This window comes from Heloderma suspectum, chromosome 3 (genome assembly GCF_057233095.1).
Source record: "Heloderma suspectum isolate Gila_16-S chromosome 3, 16-S_ref, whole genome shotgun sequence".
NCBI classification, from domain to species: Eukaryota; Metazoa; Chordata; class Lepidosauria; order Squamata; family Helodermatidae; genus Heloderma; species Heloderma suspectum.
In genome coordinates, this window is record NC_139460.1 from 178,479,706 (window position 1) to 178,500,905 (window position 21,200).

Below are 21,200 nucleotides of genomic sequence, written 5' to 3' on the forward strand. Positions count from 1 at the left end.
CATCCCACTATGCTATGCTGATATTATGCCAGCATACGCTAGCCAATAGCAGCATTGCCCCGCCTCTGTATTTACAGTTTTGCCTTTTCTTCTCTTGAGTGCTGTAAATTATATTTTAAAAGACACAGCCTCTCAAGGTAATTATGATTTAACATTTTAACACTTTTAAAATCATTGCTCTGGATATCTTTGTGCACAGAAAAGTTCTATGCAACTTTTTAAAAAAGTAGTTTTATTTGGAAATGCCCTAAGATAGTCTTCCCCCACCTAGTGCCCGGGGGGGGGGGGGGATCTTCACAACAATGGAACGAGAAGCACATCATTAAACTGGCAGGGGCTGCTCAACCAATGAGAGAGGCTTGTTTCGCACCCCTGTCCAGGCTCCCTCCTGCTACTACATTATGAACGTAGACCAACTAATTTTCCCCATGTATGCAGATTTCCCTGAAGCCAAAATCCCTAATTCTCCAGTGCAGCATCTGAAACTCCCCCTGATAGCAGCCCAGCCCCCCAATTTTGCCCCATTCCAGCACTCTGCCCCAGAGTGATTGCTTCCAACCCCCTTTCTCCCTTCTTGCCATGAGAAACTCCCGTGAACCTGAAAGATCGTGTCACTAGCGGAGAAGGGATTTTACATAACAGAGAAACGACTTTACATCAGAGAAACTACAGAACACCAAAGATTGGACTGAAGAGAAAGCACGCTTTAGGGCGAGTTACTCAACTTAGCCTTTAACCCTTTCACTGCAGGGGAGCGAGATTTATTTCTTACTTCTGAGTAAACATGCACAGAAGGGGAGATATGTTAAAGATTAAAAGCAGACTAGCTAAGGTGAATGAGTGTCCCCACTACTGTGGTAATGTGAGGGGTTGCTCCTGCACTCCTGGTGGATTTTCTCAATGGGAAAAATTACTTCCACCCAGGAAACAAGGGGGAATGGAGCGTCCCACCCCTTTGACCATGTCACTGACAAGTCACAGAGGCACGCCCAGGATTTAATGACATGGCACACTGTGGTAAAACTGCCAGGGAGCTGCTTTCAGTAAAAGAGTTGGAGTAAAAGGAGTTTCAAAAAATGTGGCTTTTCAGGAGAGAAGCAGCTGGTTGGCAGCAGATTGGTGATAACTTCATCTGTCGTGAAAGAATTCAGACTGGTCTAACTTCACACTAAATTGCTCATGAAGACAGCCCCAAAGATGTTTTTTGATGGGAACTCCCAACAGTCCAAGCCACATGGGCAATGGTCAGGGATGATGAGAGTTGTAGCTAATGGCAGCTAAGGTACTTGTAGCTTCATATTAGGATACACTATTTGATAGCTTGTTGTATCAAAGAATGGTGGTACAGGGTTTGGAAAACTGCTGAAGTGGCAAAATTATTGATATACATACAAATAAAAAAGAATTAAAATGGTAAAACATTCAAATGTCCAGCATTCTGAATATTAGTCAGTTCAATAAGAAATAACTTGTTCTGCATGTTGGCATTAGCATTTATAGGAAACTGGATTAATGCAATCTACAAAATCCTTCTATCAGAATCAGGGACTGCGTATTTTGCACACAAAGATTGGAAAAGCTAAACCTTAGTAGGAATGTTCATTCTGACTAGGGATGGCAGGTTGCAACCTGGATAACCTATTATTTTCCTTTAAGATTATCCATGCAGTAGGAGAGATTGCTTGCACTTCACTTCCTGCCTAATTCCTTCCTGGATCCCATTGCTCTTCCCTCTATCTGATCTGCTCAAGTAAGTACGTTTTCAATGGTAAGGCAGATGGAATATTGCTCAGAGCCTAAGCCCTGCAGCTCAGTAGTTTGCGAATATGTTTAGATAAATATGTTCAGACACCATTCCACAGATAAAAGCAGCTTTTAGGTTTATTGAGGTAGTTAAGCAAGCATACATACACAAACAGCTGAGGGGACTGAGTCCAGTCAAGATGGCCAGCCTTGGTCTCTAGATGGAGTGATGGACTTCAGGTGATGCATCAAGTCAACTAAATTTCCCTAACTATTGAACTGTTTAAATGTTCTTTATTTTCCCTCCTGCTATGTTAATATAAATTCATAAAGACACGAGGTTTCACAATTTAGTTGCATTTTCCTTTGTGAGCATTTTCTTAGGCAAGAAAGGTACATTGTTGATCAAACTAACTCACAGTTCCAAAGTTAAAACATAAGTCTCTTCTTTTACAGTCCTAATTAATGTTATCAATAGCAACTTAGAACACTGAGATCGGGGTAGGGAACATGTGGCCCTCCAGATGTTGCTGGATTGCAACTCCCATCAGCCCTAGCCAGCATAGCCGGTGGTGAGGGGGAATGGGAGTTAAAGTCCAACAACATCTGGAGGGACACACATTTCCCATCCCTGATAATGGAACCTAACTTAGGAAAGATGGCAGGAAGTATAGTGCAAGCAACCTCCTCCACTGCATTGGTACTGGTAAAGGTAGGTTATCCTAGTTAAAGCTTGGCAACCATAATTCTAACTTCCATCTATACATACTGTATGACTTGTGAAAAAAACATGTAGCTTTCTGAAACACTTTAAAGATCAACCTTGGAATTGGGTAGTTAATACAATCATACTCTGGTCTTCAAAATATCCATATTAATGACATTTGGCCAATGTAAGTTGCCATCTCACTAAGCACTTAATCACTGATGTCATTTTGGCTCTCTCAGGACAACTGAGTAGGTATTTTATTTATCAAATGACAAGTGCTTTCAGATGACAAAAAATAAGCTTTGCACTTAATGTAGCAACTTGAACTGATTTGATATTTGAATGCACAGCTGTGGTCCAGAAGTAAAACCTGCTGTACCAGCACCAATAACTAATATGTAGGATGTGCTATTACTAACTGTGATGTTATGCCAGGTAAGACTGAGATATTTGAAAAGCAGCAAAAATGTCATATTCTTGGAGGCACGTTTCTCTCCTTGTCCTCTTGTAAGTTTGCATATATGTGTACAATGCTATTTTTAAAATGGAAGACTGGAGTATAGTCTGAACCACAAACACCTGATATTTCACACTAGCAGTTTAATAAAATGCAACGGAAACATGACAAAGCCTTCATCCCCCAAATATAATCTCTCCCCTATTCAAGTTTATTCTTGGTCTAGGTCAAATGAATTCTCTCTGAAATGAGACACATCTAAGCAAAATATTACCTTCACTAGTCTAATGTGTCAGATATCCCATTTGTCACTGTAGAAAGGAGTAACATGGAACATATAACAGTGGGTGCAAACACGAACAGGTTTCATCTGGCCATACCGAGGTAATGGAGCAGAATGAGAGGAACAACGAGAGCAAAAGATCTGAAAGATACAACAAGATTGATTTCAATTATTTATTTTCTTCATGTGGACACCGCATTTCTCCCATATCTGCTGCCGCTGGACAACAACGTTCTCTAGTGCATTTCAGATGAAAGCATAATCCTGGAGAAATCTTGTAGTGCATGTAGTCACTGTTTCTGGTTTGGGAGCAGACAGGCGCACTTATTCATTCATAATGATAAATTCCATAGGGAAGAGTAGTACTGGTTCTCTCTTCCTCTTTGGCATTTCACTCTTGTCTCTAGGACTGAGGAAGTAAGCAGCGCCTAAACCTGCTTATTCTCATTCAACCTCTGCAAGATCACTGAGAAGTGTCCTCAGGGAAATGGCCGTCATTACTGTACAGATGCACTTCCCTGTTTCGTTTTTTTTAATACTGAGGTTTTCACAAATGTTTTGACAACCTAATGTTGCAATCCTACATTTAGATGGGAATAAATCCCTGTCACATAGATTTAGGAATATTCCGTATTACACCGTCAGACTTAAATCTGATTCTCTGGTAAATCCGCCCTGCATTGGCCAGAGTTCCCTCCATTTCTAAGGGTCCAGGTTCTGCCCAAGTACTGTTGGCTAATATACCACTAGAGTATCCCAAAGTATCCCAGATGTGTGCACTGGCTAGATGAGACAAGGTTGAACTTGCTCTTTGTCTATTCTTCTTCCTTCCCTGGTTTATATTGTGCCCTTGGGGGATTCACAATCATTTTTTCACATAATTTATAAGTATAATAATACAACTAAGGCTGGTGTAAACTACCATCACTTAGAACAAGCAAAAGCTTTGCTCATTCAATTCTATGCTATACCTCTCAGATTATGGAGGAGGCATAGAGGGAATTAACATAAGAACAATGCTGGATCAGACAAAGGGTCCATCCAGTCCAGCATTCTGTTCACACAGTAGCCAACCAGCTGTCCACGAGAAACCCACAAACAGGACATGAGCGTAACAGCACCCTCCTGCCCATGTTCCCCAGCAACTGGTGTACATAGCCATACTGTCTCTTATACTGGAGGTAGCATATAGTCATCAGGACTAGAGATGTGACAGCCTGGAAAAAAAAGGAAAAATTTGGAAAAAAATCCAGGGTTTTTTCTTTTTTTTTCAAGGACCATTTTGGTTTTTTCTGAAAAATTGGAAAAACTTAACAGCGTTGGATTATGACATAATTTCTTTTAGTATTTAAGCCAAGGTGTTTATATATTGATACCAAGCCTTTACTCCCCCCTCAAGTGATTTCGAAAAACTATATAGTATGAAGACTTTTATAGAAAGACTAGAGATGTAAAGTGTCTGGAAATAATGAAGCCATGGGGAGAAATGTTTTTTTAATCCTCTCTGTAAGATTCTCAGCGTAGTTATTTCTTCCCTTTTTTATTAAAATGATTGATCCAATATATCCTTTACTGATAGACATTTTGGGATGCTCCAAGTCATGCTCAGTTTCCCAATATGTGAATAGAGTCACCATGTCATAATATGGAAGTTTGTATATTCTTGACAGTTTGGGTTTTGTTCTACAGAATCCTGTGTTTCTGGACTTGTCTTCTTTGCCTCCAGTTCTTTCTGCTTCTTTTGGCTTCTAATATGATTCAGATGTTTCAGGGACTACTTGCTGAAGTTCCCTCTGGTCAGATATAAACTAGGAATTTAATATATGTTATGTATAACTTGATTTGCTCATAAAATTAATCATGTTTGGTATATTAATTTTTAAAAGTATAGTTTCTTCAGACAATTATAAATTTACTGAGTTCACTTTTTAACATTTTCAAATATTATTTATTTATTACATTTATATCCCTCCTTTTTTCCTCCTTAAGGAACCCAAGGTGGCGTAGAGTATCCTCCTCCTCTCCATTTTATCCTCACAACAACAACCCTGTGAAGTAGGTTGGGCTGAGAGTCTGTGACTAGCCCAAAGTCACTCAGTGAGCTTCCATGGCTGAGTGGGGACTAGAACCCAGATCTCCCTGCTCCCAGTCTAACACTCTAGCCACTACACCACACATATAATGATAATTTTATGAGCAAACCATGTTATACATAATATAACTGTAGGAACATAAAGCGGCTTTACATTCCAGGGAGAGCAACCCTATGGCCCCTAGACAGCGTCGGGGGGGGGGGGGCATAGGATTGTTCCATTTCCTGGCTCTGACCTGGGAGCCAAGAAACCATGCTCCACCCCTCCCCCTCCCAGCTGGTGTGGAGAGAACCACACCAGCTACCTCTCTGAGCTTGGAAAACGGAGTGTGGAGATGGGGAAAAGGGGGCATTCCCAGGGGCAGGGAGGGGAGAAGACTGGGGCAGCTGCAGTATGCTGTTTCCTATGGCCACCCCAGCCTCCTTCACTCCCGTTCCAAGATGCTAGATGGGCGAAATCACCCATCTAGCAGAAATGCAGGGTGGCTGGAGCGTGGAGGCAAAGATCGTCTCCACTGTCCTCCCACTCTGCATTGGATACTCGACAGCCTCCGAGTTTGGAGGCTGCCGACTATCCACATAAGACGGAGCCCTTAAGCAGCTTTCCTTAACCTAGTGCCCTACAGATGTTTTGGACTACAATGGCCAGCATTCCTGACTGTTGGCCATCCTGCTTAGGCTGATAAGAGCTGAAGTCCCAAATATCTAGAGGGCACCAGGTTGGGGAAGGCTGTCCTAAAGCAACGAAGTGACTTCATAGATCTAAAGAGTGCTTTAAAAATCAGTATTGCTTATTTTTCTATTTTCCCCCAAATTTCCATTTTTTTCCAGAAACCCCCCCAGGAAAAAACGGTTTTTTTCCATGGCTTCAAAATTTCCAGAAGTCTTACATCTCTAATCAAGACCAGTAGCCCCTGATAGCCTCATCCTCCAGGAATTTGTCCAATCCCTTTTTTAAAGCCATCCAAATTGGTGGCCATCACTACATCTTGTGGAAATTAATTCCATAGTTTAACTATGTGCTGTGTGAAGAAGTGCTTCCGTTTATCTGTCCTGAATCTCCCACCAGTCAGTTTCATGGGATGACCTCAGGTTCTACTATTATGAGAGGAAGAAAAATGTCTCCCTATCCACTTTCTCCACACCATGCATAATTTTGTACACCTCCATCATCTCTCCCCTTATTCGCTTTTTTTCTAAGCTAAACAATCCCAAATGTTGTAACCTTTTCTCATAGGGAAGTTGCTCCAACTCTTTATCATTATAGTTGTGCTTTTCTGCACTTTCCCCAAATTTACAATATCTTTTTTTAGGTGCGGTGATCATAACTGTACACAGTGACCGGAACAGTCAGAGAATTGGATTTCTACTCCCAACAACTGCTCCTTGCATGGACCCTTCCTTAACAAGCAAACTCTAAACACCTGCATTTAGGGTTAAAAAGTTAGTCCTAAGTTTAAAAAAACTACTTTGATGTTTTGTCTTTGACGGCAATTTTATATTTTGTGTGTATTTATTAAATAATAAGACTAGTCTCTTGGTTAAGTAAACCTCTGTGTTTTGATAAGACCCTTGCTGGATCAGATCCATTTACTTCACCATCTTGTTTCCAACAGTGGCTGGCCAGATGCTTCTAGGAAGCCTGCACGCAGGGCATGGCAATAGCCCTTCCCTGCTGTTCGCCTTCCCAGCAACTAGTACTCATGGGAGGTTCTATATGGCAATGAAATCAGATGTACTTCCTGGTTATATCTGGATTTTCCTGAAATCACTTAGGTCTGTCAGCAGCACATGAAGCAAGAAAGGTGAAGTATACAGCATCTAAAAACCTGCTTTTCCAGTCACACAGGATTTTAAACTTAGGGGTTGGGTGGGTGGAGTCAAGGAGGACAGCTGAATATCATCAACCCCAGAGGTGACACTCAGTGAATGAGAGAGGCTTCTTTCCCACCCCTGTCCAGGCTCCCCCCTGCTACTGCACTCTTATGAATTAGAAAGCAACTAACACACAATTCCAAGCTAGAAACAGCACTGTACTGCTTTTATGAATGAGAAAGGCAGGCTAGATACTCTGGCTGGCAAAAGCAATAAATGTGCAATTCTGAAGGGTATAAACAGTGCTCTAGAGCTGTTATGAATGAGAAAGGCAGAGTAGATACTCTAACTGGCGAAAGCAAGTACTGCATGATACTGAAGGGGAGAAACTGTGTCACAACTGAGAGGGAAAGGAGATTTTAAAAAAGGAGATGGAGTGAGCATGTATTTTAGTGTGTTTGTTGTTACTTTGAGGGGGGTAGAGGGAAGAAGAGCTGTGGGCATTAGTGTAACAGGAGCAGGAAGAATGGAAGAAGCAGGGCAGCAGCAGCTGAGGAGAGAAGAGTCTGGAGTAGGTGGTTCTCACAGGTGGATACCGGTGGGGAGTTATTTAACACTTGACCACAAGTTTTGAAGAACGCCCCCCCCTTCCTATGTCTATTAGAGAAAGTGCCAATGTCCCCCCCCCCCCGTCTCTTGCACTGCCTCTCTCTTGCTCTCTCCCTCTTTTTCTCTTTTCCTAACCAGACAGTGGGAGGGTTTCTGGCTCCTAACCAGCCCAGAAGCTTTTGTTAATGAGAAAGGCAGGGTAGATACTCTGACTGGCAAAAGCAAGTACAGCACAATTCTGAAGGGAAGAAACAGTGCTGTAGTGCTTTTATGAATTGGAGAGGCAGGCTAGTTACTTTGACTGGTGACAGTAGTGCCAATGGGGAAAAAGAGTGAGTAGGGAGGAGGGAAGGGGTGGCCCATCACCATGTCACAGAGAGTCACCGCCATGTCACAGAAGACTGCCCAGGATTTAATGCGGAGGGAAGAACCACCTGGGAGATGCTTTAAGTAAAAAATACAGGGTGAAAGTGGCTTTTCAGGAGGGAAGCTGCTGGTTGGCTGCGGATTGGTGACAATGTCATGTGTCGCAAAGGACCTCAAACTGCTCTCCCTCTGCACTAACTTGCTCATGCACATTGGCTCCAGGAGAATACAACCTCTAAACATGGAAGCAGGACCCAAGAAGGGAGGGAAGGGGGGAATGGGAATATTTTGCCTGATCCTGTGGGTCCAGTGGCACCATGAGGAGAAAAAAAGGCCACATTTAAGATCAAGCTTGAAAATGTTAGTGCAAACCTATTTCCCTGTACCTATATGAGGTGTCCAAACCTTGCAAGCTTTGCTGGAGCCAAATCAGAAGTAGTATTAGGACAGATAAAGCAACATTCTGAACAGTGAGCTGCAGGCCCTCTAAAACTGTGTGTGTATATGGAGGGGGGGAGTGTATACAGGAAGTTCTAGGACTTGTAATTTGAGAAAGATGTGTGTCGTATGTGAAATACTCGTTCAAGAATTACAAGTCCCAGATTTCCTGCTGGCATTTCCTGATAGGCAAGAGGAGCTGACTGGCAGCAGGAGGGAAGGACAAGCATCACCATAATCAGGGACTGTGATAGCCAGTGCTGTTGATGAGATTTATAGGCCCCTGAATATTGAGTGAATGAGTTAGACCTCTGGTCTCCAGAGTGCAGAGAGGAACTAACACTAGAACTGGAGGACAGGGAACAATATTTAAAGGGCATTTGTCACTCATGTACTATTGTATACATACTATTTTGCCATATTTTACCAGTTGTTTTCCGGGCCAAATTCAAGGTGTTGGTTTTGACCTTTAAAACCCTATATGGTTCCGGCCCAGCCTATCTTAAGGAGCGCCTCCAGCAACACCAGACAGGATGCTTAACAAGATCAGCCTCAGATGGCCTTCTCTCTGTCCCATCAGCCAGGACAGCTAGACTGGTGGGGATGAGGGAGAGGGCCTTCTCTGTGGTGGCCCCCACTCTGTGGAACTCCCTCCCTAGGGAACTCCGTCATGCCCCCTCTTTAATGAGCTTCCGTCGTGCATTAAAAACGTGGTTGTTCAGGCAGGCATTTGGGGTGGGTTAGGGTATTTAAAAAAAAAAAATTATGGTAAAATTTTATTGTTTTAAATTGTTTTATGGTGGGTTGTACATCGCCCAGAGTGGCTGGGTGACCAGTCAGATGGGCGATTAATAAATTTAATAAATAAATAAATAAATATGTCTGCCTGTGCAAATCAGCCAGAAATACACAAAGCTTAAACAAAGGGACCTAAAGAAGCTAAAGGAGACTAGTAAGTTCTTCAGTTTTTCAAAACAGATGAAGAAGTAGGGAGGGGAAGAGAAGTGTTACAAGTTTTACTGGGTCCAGAGATGTATGTTTGGGCGCTGCTTAGGGGTTTAGTTCCATTTAGTACCATGGCTAAAATACCCATTGCTGGAGCTGCCCTTCGTGAGTTTATGCAATCCTGTTTTAAAGCCATCAGCGCTGGTCCAAGACATTTTTCTGCCTGAGGTGGATTAGCAAATGGTGTCTTGCCCCTCTCCTCACTGGTGGGCAAGCAGGGGAGTGAGGGAGTAGAGCATATGGGGGAGGAAAGCAAACGGGTGGATGGTCACGAAGAAGAAGTGAGTAATGGTCAGACAGGAGTTGAGTGGGCCAGGGCTGACACTAGGTTTTTGTGTCCTTTGGGAAACAAAGTATCAGTGGGGCTGCCCCGCCCCCAAACACCTCTCTTCCCTCTGCCCTCGTCCACTACTCTTGTAAGTACACTTCCATCTTTCAAATCAGATACGTCAGACAGGCCTTTCAAATATGATACTTTTCAGTTGAGACAGTTCAAATATAGAGTAATCAAATCATGCAGAGAAATAATGTGATGGACATGTATTTTGGGGACAGCCCCAAAGGCCCATTTCCCACATTCAGTTTTGTTAGTCAAATTTGGTTTTTACATTCCTAGTGCTGCATTTCTTATGAAAGCAGCCTTTGGTGGTGACAGTTGTTACTATGTCAGGGAACCAGTTTTCAGGCTTTTTACCTTGGCATGTTAAGTACCAGTTGTCCCCAAGGAGGACAACTGGTATTCGAAGAAATGTTCCCCACATGAAACATAAGAGGTAAACGTAGCATGTAATGAGTTTGCCCTATCAAAAGTAAATGTGGGAATTGGGCCAAAGTTTACATATACTACATAGTCCACCTACGCAATGCAGTTGCACACATGGATAGAGTATATAGGCACAATCCAGTCAATATTAAGCACATTTAAATCCAACTGATTTCAATGGGAGAAAGTTAAGCTCTCATATTTTTCCAGTAAAGAAAGATGATAATTTTAAAAAGGTTTTTATCTCCTCCAATAAAACATCATTAGAGCAATCCAATGTAAGTTAACAGGTTTATTAGCTCAGAGTATTTATGTGGCTAAAAAGCATTTCTGTAACACTCAGGAATGCTTTTTGTAGACTCTCCCCCCACCCCTGCAAAAAGACATCCACATAAATGAGATCTTCCCATTGAAATCAATGAAGAAATCCAGGATTTTATAGTAGCTGTAACTGGGCATCAGGCATCCTCCCTCAAAACAAAAAGTAGCAGCAAAGACAGGAACTCATGCTCTTTCTAACTCAGGTCTTGTTTTGGTGTAGGATTTAAAAATGCGATATTTCTGCACTATGCATGCAGCATGTCAATAGAGCTTAATGTTTCTGCATGCAATTGAGCACTGGATTTGGGCTGGAAGGGGTTCTGAAAGGGCAATTTAGTAGATGCTTTTACTACAACCTGAGGGGTGTTTTGTTGGCTGTGGGGTTCTTAATTCAATGTCAAACCCAAGTTCAACCCCACCTCTAACCTCTTATATAAATACGTTATAGGTCTATCATAACCCCCCACCCCAACCTACAATATGGGGATAATGGCATTTATACTGGCAGGCCTATTTTTAAATGCTTAAAAATTAAATAAAAATCACACAAAATAAAACCTGAATTAGAAAGAATTCTAAGCATGTCTAGTGCCAACTTTTGTTTGGCACTAGACATGCTGCTGCCTAACCTCAGGTAGGCTAAAACAGATAGCTCTCCCTTCTGCCCTCAAGGCTTCCATTATAAATCCAGAAATTCCATCGGAGAATGAGATGGGTCATTTCTTTTCTCTCTCTGTTGAGCTATTTCCCCCTCCTTTTTGCCACCTCCTTTATTTCTCCAGCATTTTAGAGTGGATTAAATCAAACAAATGGCTTGGCTTATTTGATTGAGCCAGTTTCCTCTTAAGTACTCCTTCTAGAGTTGATGATGATGATGAGAATGAAAATGTTGCATATAATATAAATACAATTTAGAGAAAGCCAGTAATTAAAGCTCAAAGACAGACCCTTACAAATTTTGCAATAGATAATAATTAAAGCATAGAGAAAAAGACATTTGGTAAAATTCTACCATGATACTTATTATTCCAAAAGTTTATAAAAGGAGACAATTTTTCTATGAATTTGTTTCTGGATCTTGCTGAGTCCTTAGCTGATGGCTGATGAAGCTGCTTCCTAGATTTTCCTTAACCAAACAGATAGTTGTTCGAGAAGACTTCCAATAAGAAGTAATGCACATTTTTGCTACAGTCAATAGAATTGCTATTAATTGCATATCCTCCAACTCAATTGTTCCTTTAAATATCCGAACAAAATGATTTGACAGTCTGAAATAAGATGAAACCTGACATTTCAAGAATTATATCCAATACCTCTGTCCAAAATTGTTAGTATTTGGCAATCCCTCCAAATATGTAAATCCTACTTGTCTTATTTCATCCCACTTTAATGCATTAGTCCTTTAATCCATGTTACTAAAAAAGAGCATGCTACGTTTTCAGAAGAGCTGAGTAGTCAGAGATTGGAAGTTTGCTGAGTTATAAGTTGGTAACTCAATACAAATCTTTTAACTGAAGCAACTGCGTCTGTTTGCAAAAGTTCTGACCTCAACTGTTTCTATTGCTCATGCAATATATTGTGGCATTTCCTGATTTACAGTGTGCTTTACGGTGGATTTAGTCTCAGTGAAATCCCAGGGATTTATTTTTCAATTAAACATGGTTAGGACCTTTAGGGCGCAATCCTATGGTTGCTAGTCAGTGGCTAGAAGGCCACAGGATAGGTCGGTCCCAGGAACTGACCTTGGAGCCCACGCTCCATCGGTTCCCTGAGAACCAACCTCCACCCCCTCCTTAATGCCTCGTAGGCAGTGCGGAATGGCCACGCACTCCGCGCTTGGAAGAGGAGCGTGGAGCGGCAAAAACGGGGCGTTCCTGGGGGCGTACTGGGGTGGGGAGGGCAGAAGTGCCATTCCGACGCTTCCTGTGCATCGGCTGGCGTCTGCTCCCCCTGCTCTGCCTTCCTGTGGCTAGACAGCCGAAATTGGCTGTCGAGCTGTGAATCCAGGGCAGCTGAAGGACAGAGCGGATGATCCCCTCCACGCTTCTCCTGCCTTGCATTGGATAGATGGTCACCTCCGAGTTCAGAGATGGCCGCCTATCCTGATAGGATTGTGCCTTTAGTGACATTAATGTTGAAGGCATTTAAGAATAAATCTGAATGGCACAATAAGTTAGCCAAGCTCTCTAATGACGCTGAAAGCTCCAGCCCCAGCTTCAAAGATTTTACATAAGCAAGAGACGGCTGCATGAATGTGGCTGCATATGGAGATCTACATGTTCACACCTACCCAACATTGGCAAACACTTGTTGGAAGGGGAGGATGATTGTGGGGCATGGATTCAGCCTCTCCACCTCTTCATAAAAGTGATCAAAGTTGTAGATTCTGACAGCACTGGCCATCAATTTGATGCTGTTGATGATCTGAACTCAACAATTGGAACTGTATGTGCAGCTGTAGGTGCTGAATGCAAGGATCCATGCATGAGATCCATGTACAAAACTCTGCATGCATTATTCCCAATCAAGAAGGACATATGTGCAAGGAAGCTTTCCTCCATGCTGAATTGCTTTTATGTGTACAGGGATACACATGTCTGCAACTGATATCTGCAATAACCCCTACAGACAAGGATTGTTGGGGATTTTTTTTTTAATACACTGCATATGTTTTCTGTGCTATTTATTTATTTAGATCCCACCTTTCTACCAAAACAATGTCACTCCGGCAGCTACAGCGATAGCACATCAAATTTGTACTTTAATTATTACCTTTCCACAGCTCCTACAGTGGTGTTTCCTGCGAATTACTGTAAAAGGTGCTTTGCATGCAGTGCAATAGCTACAGACTTCATCTGGCACCCATTCAGGAGGATCTGTTAAAAGTACAAGACAATGAAGAATCCAGATCATGAATTAAACAGAAATAAATTATATGTCAGAGATTGCTTGTGCACGCACATGGAAGTAAAATTGCAGACTTATATAATAGCCACCAATTATTATAGTGGACAATAATGTGCCTAAACAAATAAATACTGCAAAATGAGCCTAGGCTGTCACTAATACAATATCTATCTCCATGGAGTACCAACTCTGTTGGTTCTCCTCTCTGTTGGCCCACTGAAACTTCACAGGCTGGTTGAAGTATGATAATGGGGAGCAAAGGAATGCCCTAGCCCACCGCCCTATTCCCCTGCATTTCAGGCTTTTCCTTTCCATCTCCCCCACTGCCAGCTAAATACCCAGCAGCATCTTGCGTCCTAGTAAGGTGCAATGGAGATAGCACAGGGAGGTGAAAGGGGGAACCTAAAACTATCAGACTTTAAACCATTTTGACTGTTCTTTGTGGGCATGGAGGTTTCTACACTGATTTTTGTTAAGCACTCCTTCAATTTTCTTTCCTGTGGTTACCAGTGGTAGATTCTTTTCTGCTCTACAACTATGGAGACACTTTTAAAATTGGTTTCTGGTCACAAAACCCAGTAACCCAATGAAAGTTTTGTGGCTGCACACACTCTCTAGAACCCTGGGAAGTTGTGGTGATGGTGAAAAAATATAGGGCAAATGCTGTGTTCCTGGGCACTCCTATGTCATCCATTGACCTCAATAGAACTGTGGAGTGTGGTACACTGCCCAGACCCCTCTTCCTGTTGAAGCCTTGTTTGCTCTGTTGAATATGGAGATGACCTAGTAGTTGACAAGACTGGTCCCAAGCTTGTTTTTCTGCAGTATAGCACCTGGTCAGCTTCCTGGTTTACCAGAGACCTGGGGCCAATGAAGAAAATTTATTTATTTATTTAGTTCACTTCTATACCATCCAATAGCCGAAGCTCTCTGGGTGGTTCACAAAAATTAAAACCACAAGATGCAGCGTAAACCAATATAAAATATGAAAACTTAAAAACACGATATAATAGTACAACCAGAATAAAACCTATTAGCAATGCAGAGATTTAAAATACAGATTTAAAACACCAGAGCTAAAAGACTAGGAAGCTAAAATGCTAAAATACTGGGAAAATAAAAAGGTCTTCACCTGGCCCCAGAAGGAGTACTAAGTAGGCACCAGGCAAACTTCTCTAGGGAGCTCATTCCACCGCCAGAGTGCCACGGCAGAAAAGGCTCTCTTCCTGGTAGCCACCCGCCTCACTTCCTTTGGCAGGGGCTCATGAAGAAAGATCCCTGGAGATGATCTTAGGATCCAGGCAGACAGATATGGGAGGAGGCGGTCCTTCAGATAACCTTGCCCCAAACTGTTTAGGGCTTTGAATGTTAATACCAACATTTTGAATTGGGCCTGGAAATGGACTGACAGCCAGCGTAGCTGGAAAAGTACTGGCGTAATGTGATCTCGTTGGCCAGTCTCTGTTAACAATCTTGCTGCCTTATTTTGGACTAGCGGAAGTTTCTGCACCATTTTCAAAGGCAGCCCCACATATAACACATTGCAGTAATCCAGACGAGAGGTTATCGGCGCATGAATAACTGTAGCTAGGCTATCTCTGTCCAGATATGGGTGTAGTTGGTATATCAGCCTAAGCTGATAAAAGGTGCTCTGTGCCACTGAATCTACCTGTGCCTCAAGTGACAGTTCTGGGTTCAAGAGCACCTCCAAACTATGAACCTGATCCTTTAGGGGGAGTGCAACCCTCTCCAGAACAGGTTGAACACCACTTAGCCAGGAAGACAAACCACCTACTAGCAGTGCCTCCATCTTGTTTCAGCTTATTGGCGCTCATTACCATGCCCAGGTCCATTACCGTACCCAGGCACTGATTCAGAACAGCCACTGCCTCACCTGGGTTTGATGACAAAGAGAGGCAGAGCTGGGTGTCATCCGCATATTGGTGGCACCTCAGCCCACACCTCTGGATAACCTCCCCCAGCGGTTTCATGCAGATGTTGAACAACAGAGGAGATAAAATAGAGCCCCGTGGAACCCCATGTCATAACTGCCAAGGTACAGAGCAATAATCCCCCAGCACCACTTTCTGGAATCGGCCATCCAAGGAGGAGCAGAACCACTGCAATGCCATGCCTCCAACTCCCAACCCAGACAACCTATCCAGAAGGATACTATGGTCGATAGCACTGAAAGCTGCTGAGAGGACCAGGATAATCAACAGGGTTGCACTCCCCCTGTCCCTCTCCTGGCAAAGGTCATCCCACAGGGTGACCAAGGCAGTTTCCATTCCAAAACCAGGCCTGAAATCCGATTGAAATGGATCTAGATAATCTGTTTCATTCAAGAGTGCCTAGAGTTGTCCAGTAACCACCCACTCAAGCACCTTGCCCAGGAAGCGGATGTTGGCCATTGGCCTATAGTTATTAACATCCTCCAGGTCCAGGTTAGGCTTTTTCAGGAGTGGCCTGACTACCGCATCTTTTAAAGAGGCCAGCACCACTCCATCTCTCAAGGAGGAATTTACAACCTCCTGGACCCAGCTGGACATCCCCTCCTTCTTTGATGTGATAAGCCATGAAGGACTAGGGGTGCACGAACCCCACTTACCTGGGCCTGTGGGGGGGGCCCGCGGGGGGGAGGCAATCCGGTCCTCCCCCCAGAATCCTCCCTGGCTGGCTCCGCTCTGCGGCGAGTCCGCGGAGCCGCCAGCCGGGGCCAGCTGCTGCCAGACTTCCGGCTGCGGCCGGTCTTCGTCCACAAATGGCATCCAGCGTAGGAGACGCCATTTGCGTCCTGCACTTTACCGTGATAGGCTATGTAAATCTTTCCGTAGACTATCACGGTAAAGTGCAGGGACGCAAATGGCGTAGTGGACGCCATTTGTGTCCCTGCTCTTTACCGTGATAGGCTATGTAAAGATTTACATAGCCTATCATGGTAAAGAGCAGGGACACAAATGGCGTAGTGGACACCATTTGTGTCCGCAGTCCGGCAATGTGGCCATATTGCTGGGTCTTTGGAGCTGGTGGCAGGGAGGATTTGCCGGTGAGGACTTCACGATGGAAGACAAGGTAGGAGATCCGATCCTCCATGGACTTCGGGGGGCTGGATTCTATTGAATCCGGCCTCATTGGGGTCCATGGAGGATTTCTCCAACATCCCTATGAAGGACAAGGGTCCGCCCATATGTGGTCGACTGGACTTGGCCAAGCACCTTGTCCACATCCTCAGGCCTCAATAACTGAAACTCATCCAATACTGTGCTCTGGACGCCTCTACTAGTGGAACTGCGTTAATTGTGGTGTCCAATTCGTGACGAATCTGAGTGACTTTATCTTCAAAGTGCCGTGCAAACTAGTCACAGCACGTTACCAAGGCAAACTGGGTGACAGCTGGAAAGCAGGTGGTAGAAAGCTTGATACAAGCACAATTGAACACAAATAAGAGCACATGGTGAAGTATTCTTGTTAAGCTGTGAAAGGCTTTTAAAGATCGACACCAACATTTTGAATTCTGCTTATAAACAGACTGGGAATCAGTGATGTTTGGGGACTGGCAAGACAAGCTCTCAAGTCCCAATACCAGTCCCATTGATAGCCTTATCCCACAATGAATTTCTTTTATCCCCCTTTAAAGCTGCTCAAGGTGGCGGCCATCACTACATCTTATGGTAGCAAAGTCCATAGTTTAACTATGCACTGTGTAAAGTAGTCTTCCTTTTATCTGTCTTGAATCTTCCACCATTCAGCTTCACTGGATGGAGCTGGGTTCTAGTGCTGCGAGGGACAAAAATGTCTATCAGCAGTTTCCAGAGAGTCTTCAAATACAGCCCTATGTAAAACACATTGCAGCCACATTATGTCCAAGATGGCCCTCATATTTCCATTCTTTATGGGAACAAATAAAAACATTGAATAGATTCTGGATCAGCTCTGGGCCTGAGAATGCCTGGATGTTCAAAAGGTGTTGGATTGTCCTCCCCGCAAAAAAAACCTGCTACGTTCTTTGAGGGCTCTCAAGAAGTCTGTGATGGCACAAATTTATTCCTCAGTTGATGTGTACAATCCAGAACACAGTCACTGGAGGCTGTCTCCTGAACCCAAGTGAAGGAAATGGCTCCCAGAATGGGAGGATTTCTGGCGGCAGGTAGAGGCTTGTTCCTGTTACTCTTTATGGTATGAAAAGGAGGAGGACAAAGAGCCAGCAGTTGGGAGGGTAAATCCCCTGTTTGTGGGATCTTGAAAGGAAACAGCCTTGACTTCTCTAGAGGATGGATTCCTCTAGAGGGTGGAGAGGAAACAGCCTTGACTCCTCTAGAGGGTGGAGAGGACAAAAGTTAGTAGTTTGTCCTCTGTAAGCTGTAAAGTACAATTTATTTGGAAAATAAGGTAAAACACACCTCTATGGGGAAAAGACAATACTGACTAGAATAAGCCTGTTCCAGTTCCTCCTCTGACAGATTCTCTTTATCTTGGTTATTAGAAGCTTCTGACCTTGCTGAGGTATAGATAACAGACAGTTCCGGTGCTGGTCACTATGTACCTTGCCTATGTCTGCTCTGGAAGACAAGTCTTTGGAGCTGAGAGAGCGCCCTCTATCATTGCCCATTTTGTGTCTTCCTCCCTTGTGCTCTTGTCCAGATTGCTTTCTGGACCTGTCCCATGGAGACTACAATTAGGTTCTTTACTGAAGTAGGAGTGTGAGTCAGAGGAAGAAGGCAGCCACAGACAACAGACTGTATGTGGATAGGCTCTGGGATTAGGATTCGCAACCCATCTTGTGCTTTTGCCAGTGTCTGCCTCGAGTGGCAACAGGACTGCAGGTTTTCCCCCCATGGTGGGATATTTTTGGCCAGAAGATGTGGAGAGAGAGTGGCTGTGAAGTCCATCTTCTGCTCCAAAGGGATAGCCTCCTGCTGGATCTCTAATGCCTTCAGCCATTGGAGAAACTCCAGGTTGGCCAATCTCTACCTAGACTGGGGAAGGCAGTTGTGTGAATCTTAGAGACCCCTGAATTACTCACCCCCTCCATTGTTTGTGGCATGCCTGGCTTTGACATCAAATAACATTCCTTAGGGATGGGAAAGGCAGAGCCTGTGGTGTCTCATCGCTCCATTGCCATCTCATCAGATGTCGATGGCAAAACCATCCTAATGCCTTGAGCAGAGCTCTTGGGAGGCTGCTGTCTTTCTGCTGCTATCCCTGCCATGCTCTGCATGGAGGGGAAGGAGATGGAAGCAATTCCAGGGAAGAAAAGGATGCAGGTGGCTTATCAGACTGTTGATCAAGCACTTTAAAATGCTGCAGCTGGGATGCTCAGCCCATCCCAAAAATGGGCCCAAGGTTTTTGTTGTAGGGTGGCCGTGTGTCCTCTTTTACAGAGGACTGTCCTCTATTTTGAAGGCCTCCTCTATTTGAAGAGCTCCCCAGTCTAAGTCCAATTTAGAGATAAAGAATCCTAAGAATAGAGAGGATGAAGGGAACTTGAAGTTGCTCATTAACAGCACCTGGACAGTAGACTGAGCAGGCAGGCATGTCTGGTCACAGCTTTCCACCTTATATGTACTGTATTTCTATTTAAATTATAAGAATTCTTTCTAAATCTGCATATATACACATATAGATTAACATATGCAGATGTTATGCAAATTGGTGTCCTCTTTTGTCCTCATTTTTGGTGGTGCATGTCCACTTGTGAGTTGCCAAAACAGAGCCCACCCTAGTTTCATTTCATTTTTATTGGTTGTGACAAAGGGCCTTGCTGCACTGAGTCTTGGGTAGCTAGTCTAGCTATAAGGTAGGACCAAACTGCCAGCCCTTAGGCACAGGGCTTCTTGTTCCGTTGTGGCTGTGATTCTTGGCTCAGCCCAAGAGTGGGGTTGGGGTGCCAGCTGCTCTGGAATGCCGTACCACTCTGTTTGAAGTACCTGCCCCAGCTTTATGGCAGGGCGGATACACTGGGCACACCGAAGTGAATTATAGGCCACCGCTCATGTGCACTCCAGGGGAGCTCCAAGGAATGCCCTCCAGGAACCACAGGAGAATTATACTGAGTTGGATCAGACTAAGCCATGCTAGTGTATTGAAATGAATGAGATTTAAGTTAGTCATGACCAACTTGTATCTACTCTAACCATGATTAAATCTAGATCCAATCCATGATTTATAGGAAGTCCTATGCAGGCATTTTTCCTGATCTTTTGACCGTATTTGCTATTTCCAGCCTTACACACAGGTCCTTGGCACATGTTACTGGTAGGCTTACATTTCCTTTGCATTTAGAACCTTGTTTACTGTTCTGTTCACCAGACTTCCAGGGGAATGCCTAAAAATATTCTTCACAAACCCTATAAGAGGTATGTGCTTTTTCAGATGTCATGTCAATGTAAATTTTAAATTCAATTATTGTTTTATGAATTTATCCTGATTACAAGCATAGCTTTTAGGAACTGGTATGTACCAACTGGACTCAGAGAACCTCACAATTCCATTTGTAAAACTCACTTTTCAGAATATACCACCTTACATGTCTTTCCACAATTCTAATTAACAGCTTTTGTACTATAGGCAGTGTAGTCTCATTATTATATTTTACAGAAATAGTTACCTTCAAAATCCCCATCCTTGGATTTTTCTGCAAGTTCGGAAGATGACATGATCTCCTGACATAACACACAATCTTCTAGAGCTGTGTTGTTTAAATGGGGACTGACTAAATGCAAGAAAATGAAGCCATTACACATCCACATTAATTTGATCACATAGAGATATTTTGACAGCTCATAATATTTTTTTAAAGCACTATAAAAATCATATCCATAGAATTAGTGACATACAAAATATCTGGTGGGACATATGGACTTAATTCAAGTATAATAGCAAACCTGGGGAAATACAGATTTTGTTAAATCCATTCCATCTGTGTTTTGCGGATTGTCCGGCATCTTTCATTCTGTCATGTGGTCATGGATGGAATCAGATTTTTTTTACCAGAAGTTTGTTCTATTTGCGTTAATTTGCATTAGCGCTAGTTTACATTGGCGCATTAACTAATGTAGATTTGTGCATGTGTGCATTAGTGCTAATACATACTCATGCAAGTGTGGACGTGCATTACTCCTAATGCATACTTGTGCTAATGCGAATTAGCGCAAATTCCCCCTACAAGTCCACAGAATCTGCATGACTCAGAAAAAGCTGATACGCCGCAGAATCCACAGGCTGGATTTATAGAAATCCGAACTCATTTGAATCTGTTGAGGATTTCTCTGACATCCCTAGGCAAACCACATAGTTAGGTGCATGAGCAGGAATGAGCCTCAGTCTTGTGTGCTCTCTCCTTACCTTCCTCCACGCTTAAGGTGAAGAAATTAGAAGCATCTGGTCAGCAGCCATCTAGGATCCCAAACCAGGATCAAACTGTGGTTTAGGATTCTGGTTTGCGAGCAAACTATGGTTTGCTGCTAACCAGGATATGAAGCTTCTAGTCTTCTCCCATCATGACTGGGGGAAGGGAAGAAGGGAGCATGTGCACAAGGCCAAAGTTTGCACCTGTTCATGCCCAAGTTAGCAAACTATAGTATGTTTGAATGCACCCATAGTCTCTTACCCCCACTACTGCAAAAGTAATCCATATAGTTTCTTTATTAATAACGTACAAGTCTGTAGGGAAAAGTCATTAAAAGTTCCATC

The 21,200-nt window shown here is 43.4% G+C and overlaps 1 protein-coding gene across 2 annotated transcripts in view; it reads right to left on the reverse strand.

Annotated features, from left to right (window-relative positions):
• Positions 1-1,865: 1,865 nt before the first annotated feature.
• Positions 1,866-21,200, reverse strand: part of ZFYVE28 (zinc finger FYVE-type containing 28) — a 169,175-nt gene continuing 149,840 nt past the window's right edge. For both annotated transcript variants that reach the window (XM_084845048.1, XM_084845047.1), the window contains 3 exons: positions 20,116-20,220; positions 13,374-13,477; positions 1,866-3,333 (listed from right to left, as the gene is read on the reverse strand). In XM_084845048.1, coding sequence (XP_084701174.1) covers positions 3,202-3,333; positions 13,374-13,477; positions 20,116-20,220 — 341 coding nt within the window. In that variant the 3' untranslated portion in view covers positions 1,866-3,201. The remainder of the gene's footprint in view (positions 3,334-13,373; positions 13,478-20,115; positions 20,221-21,200) is intronic.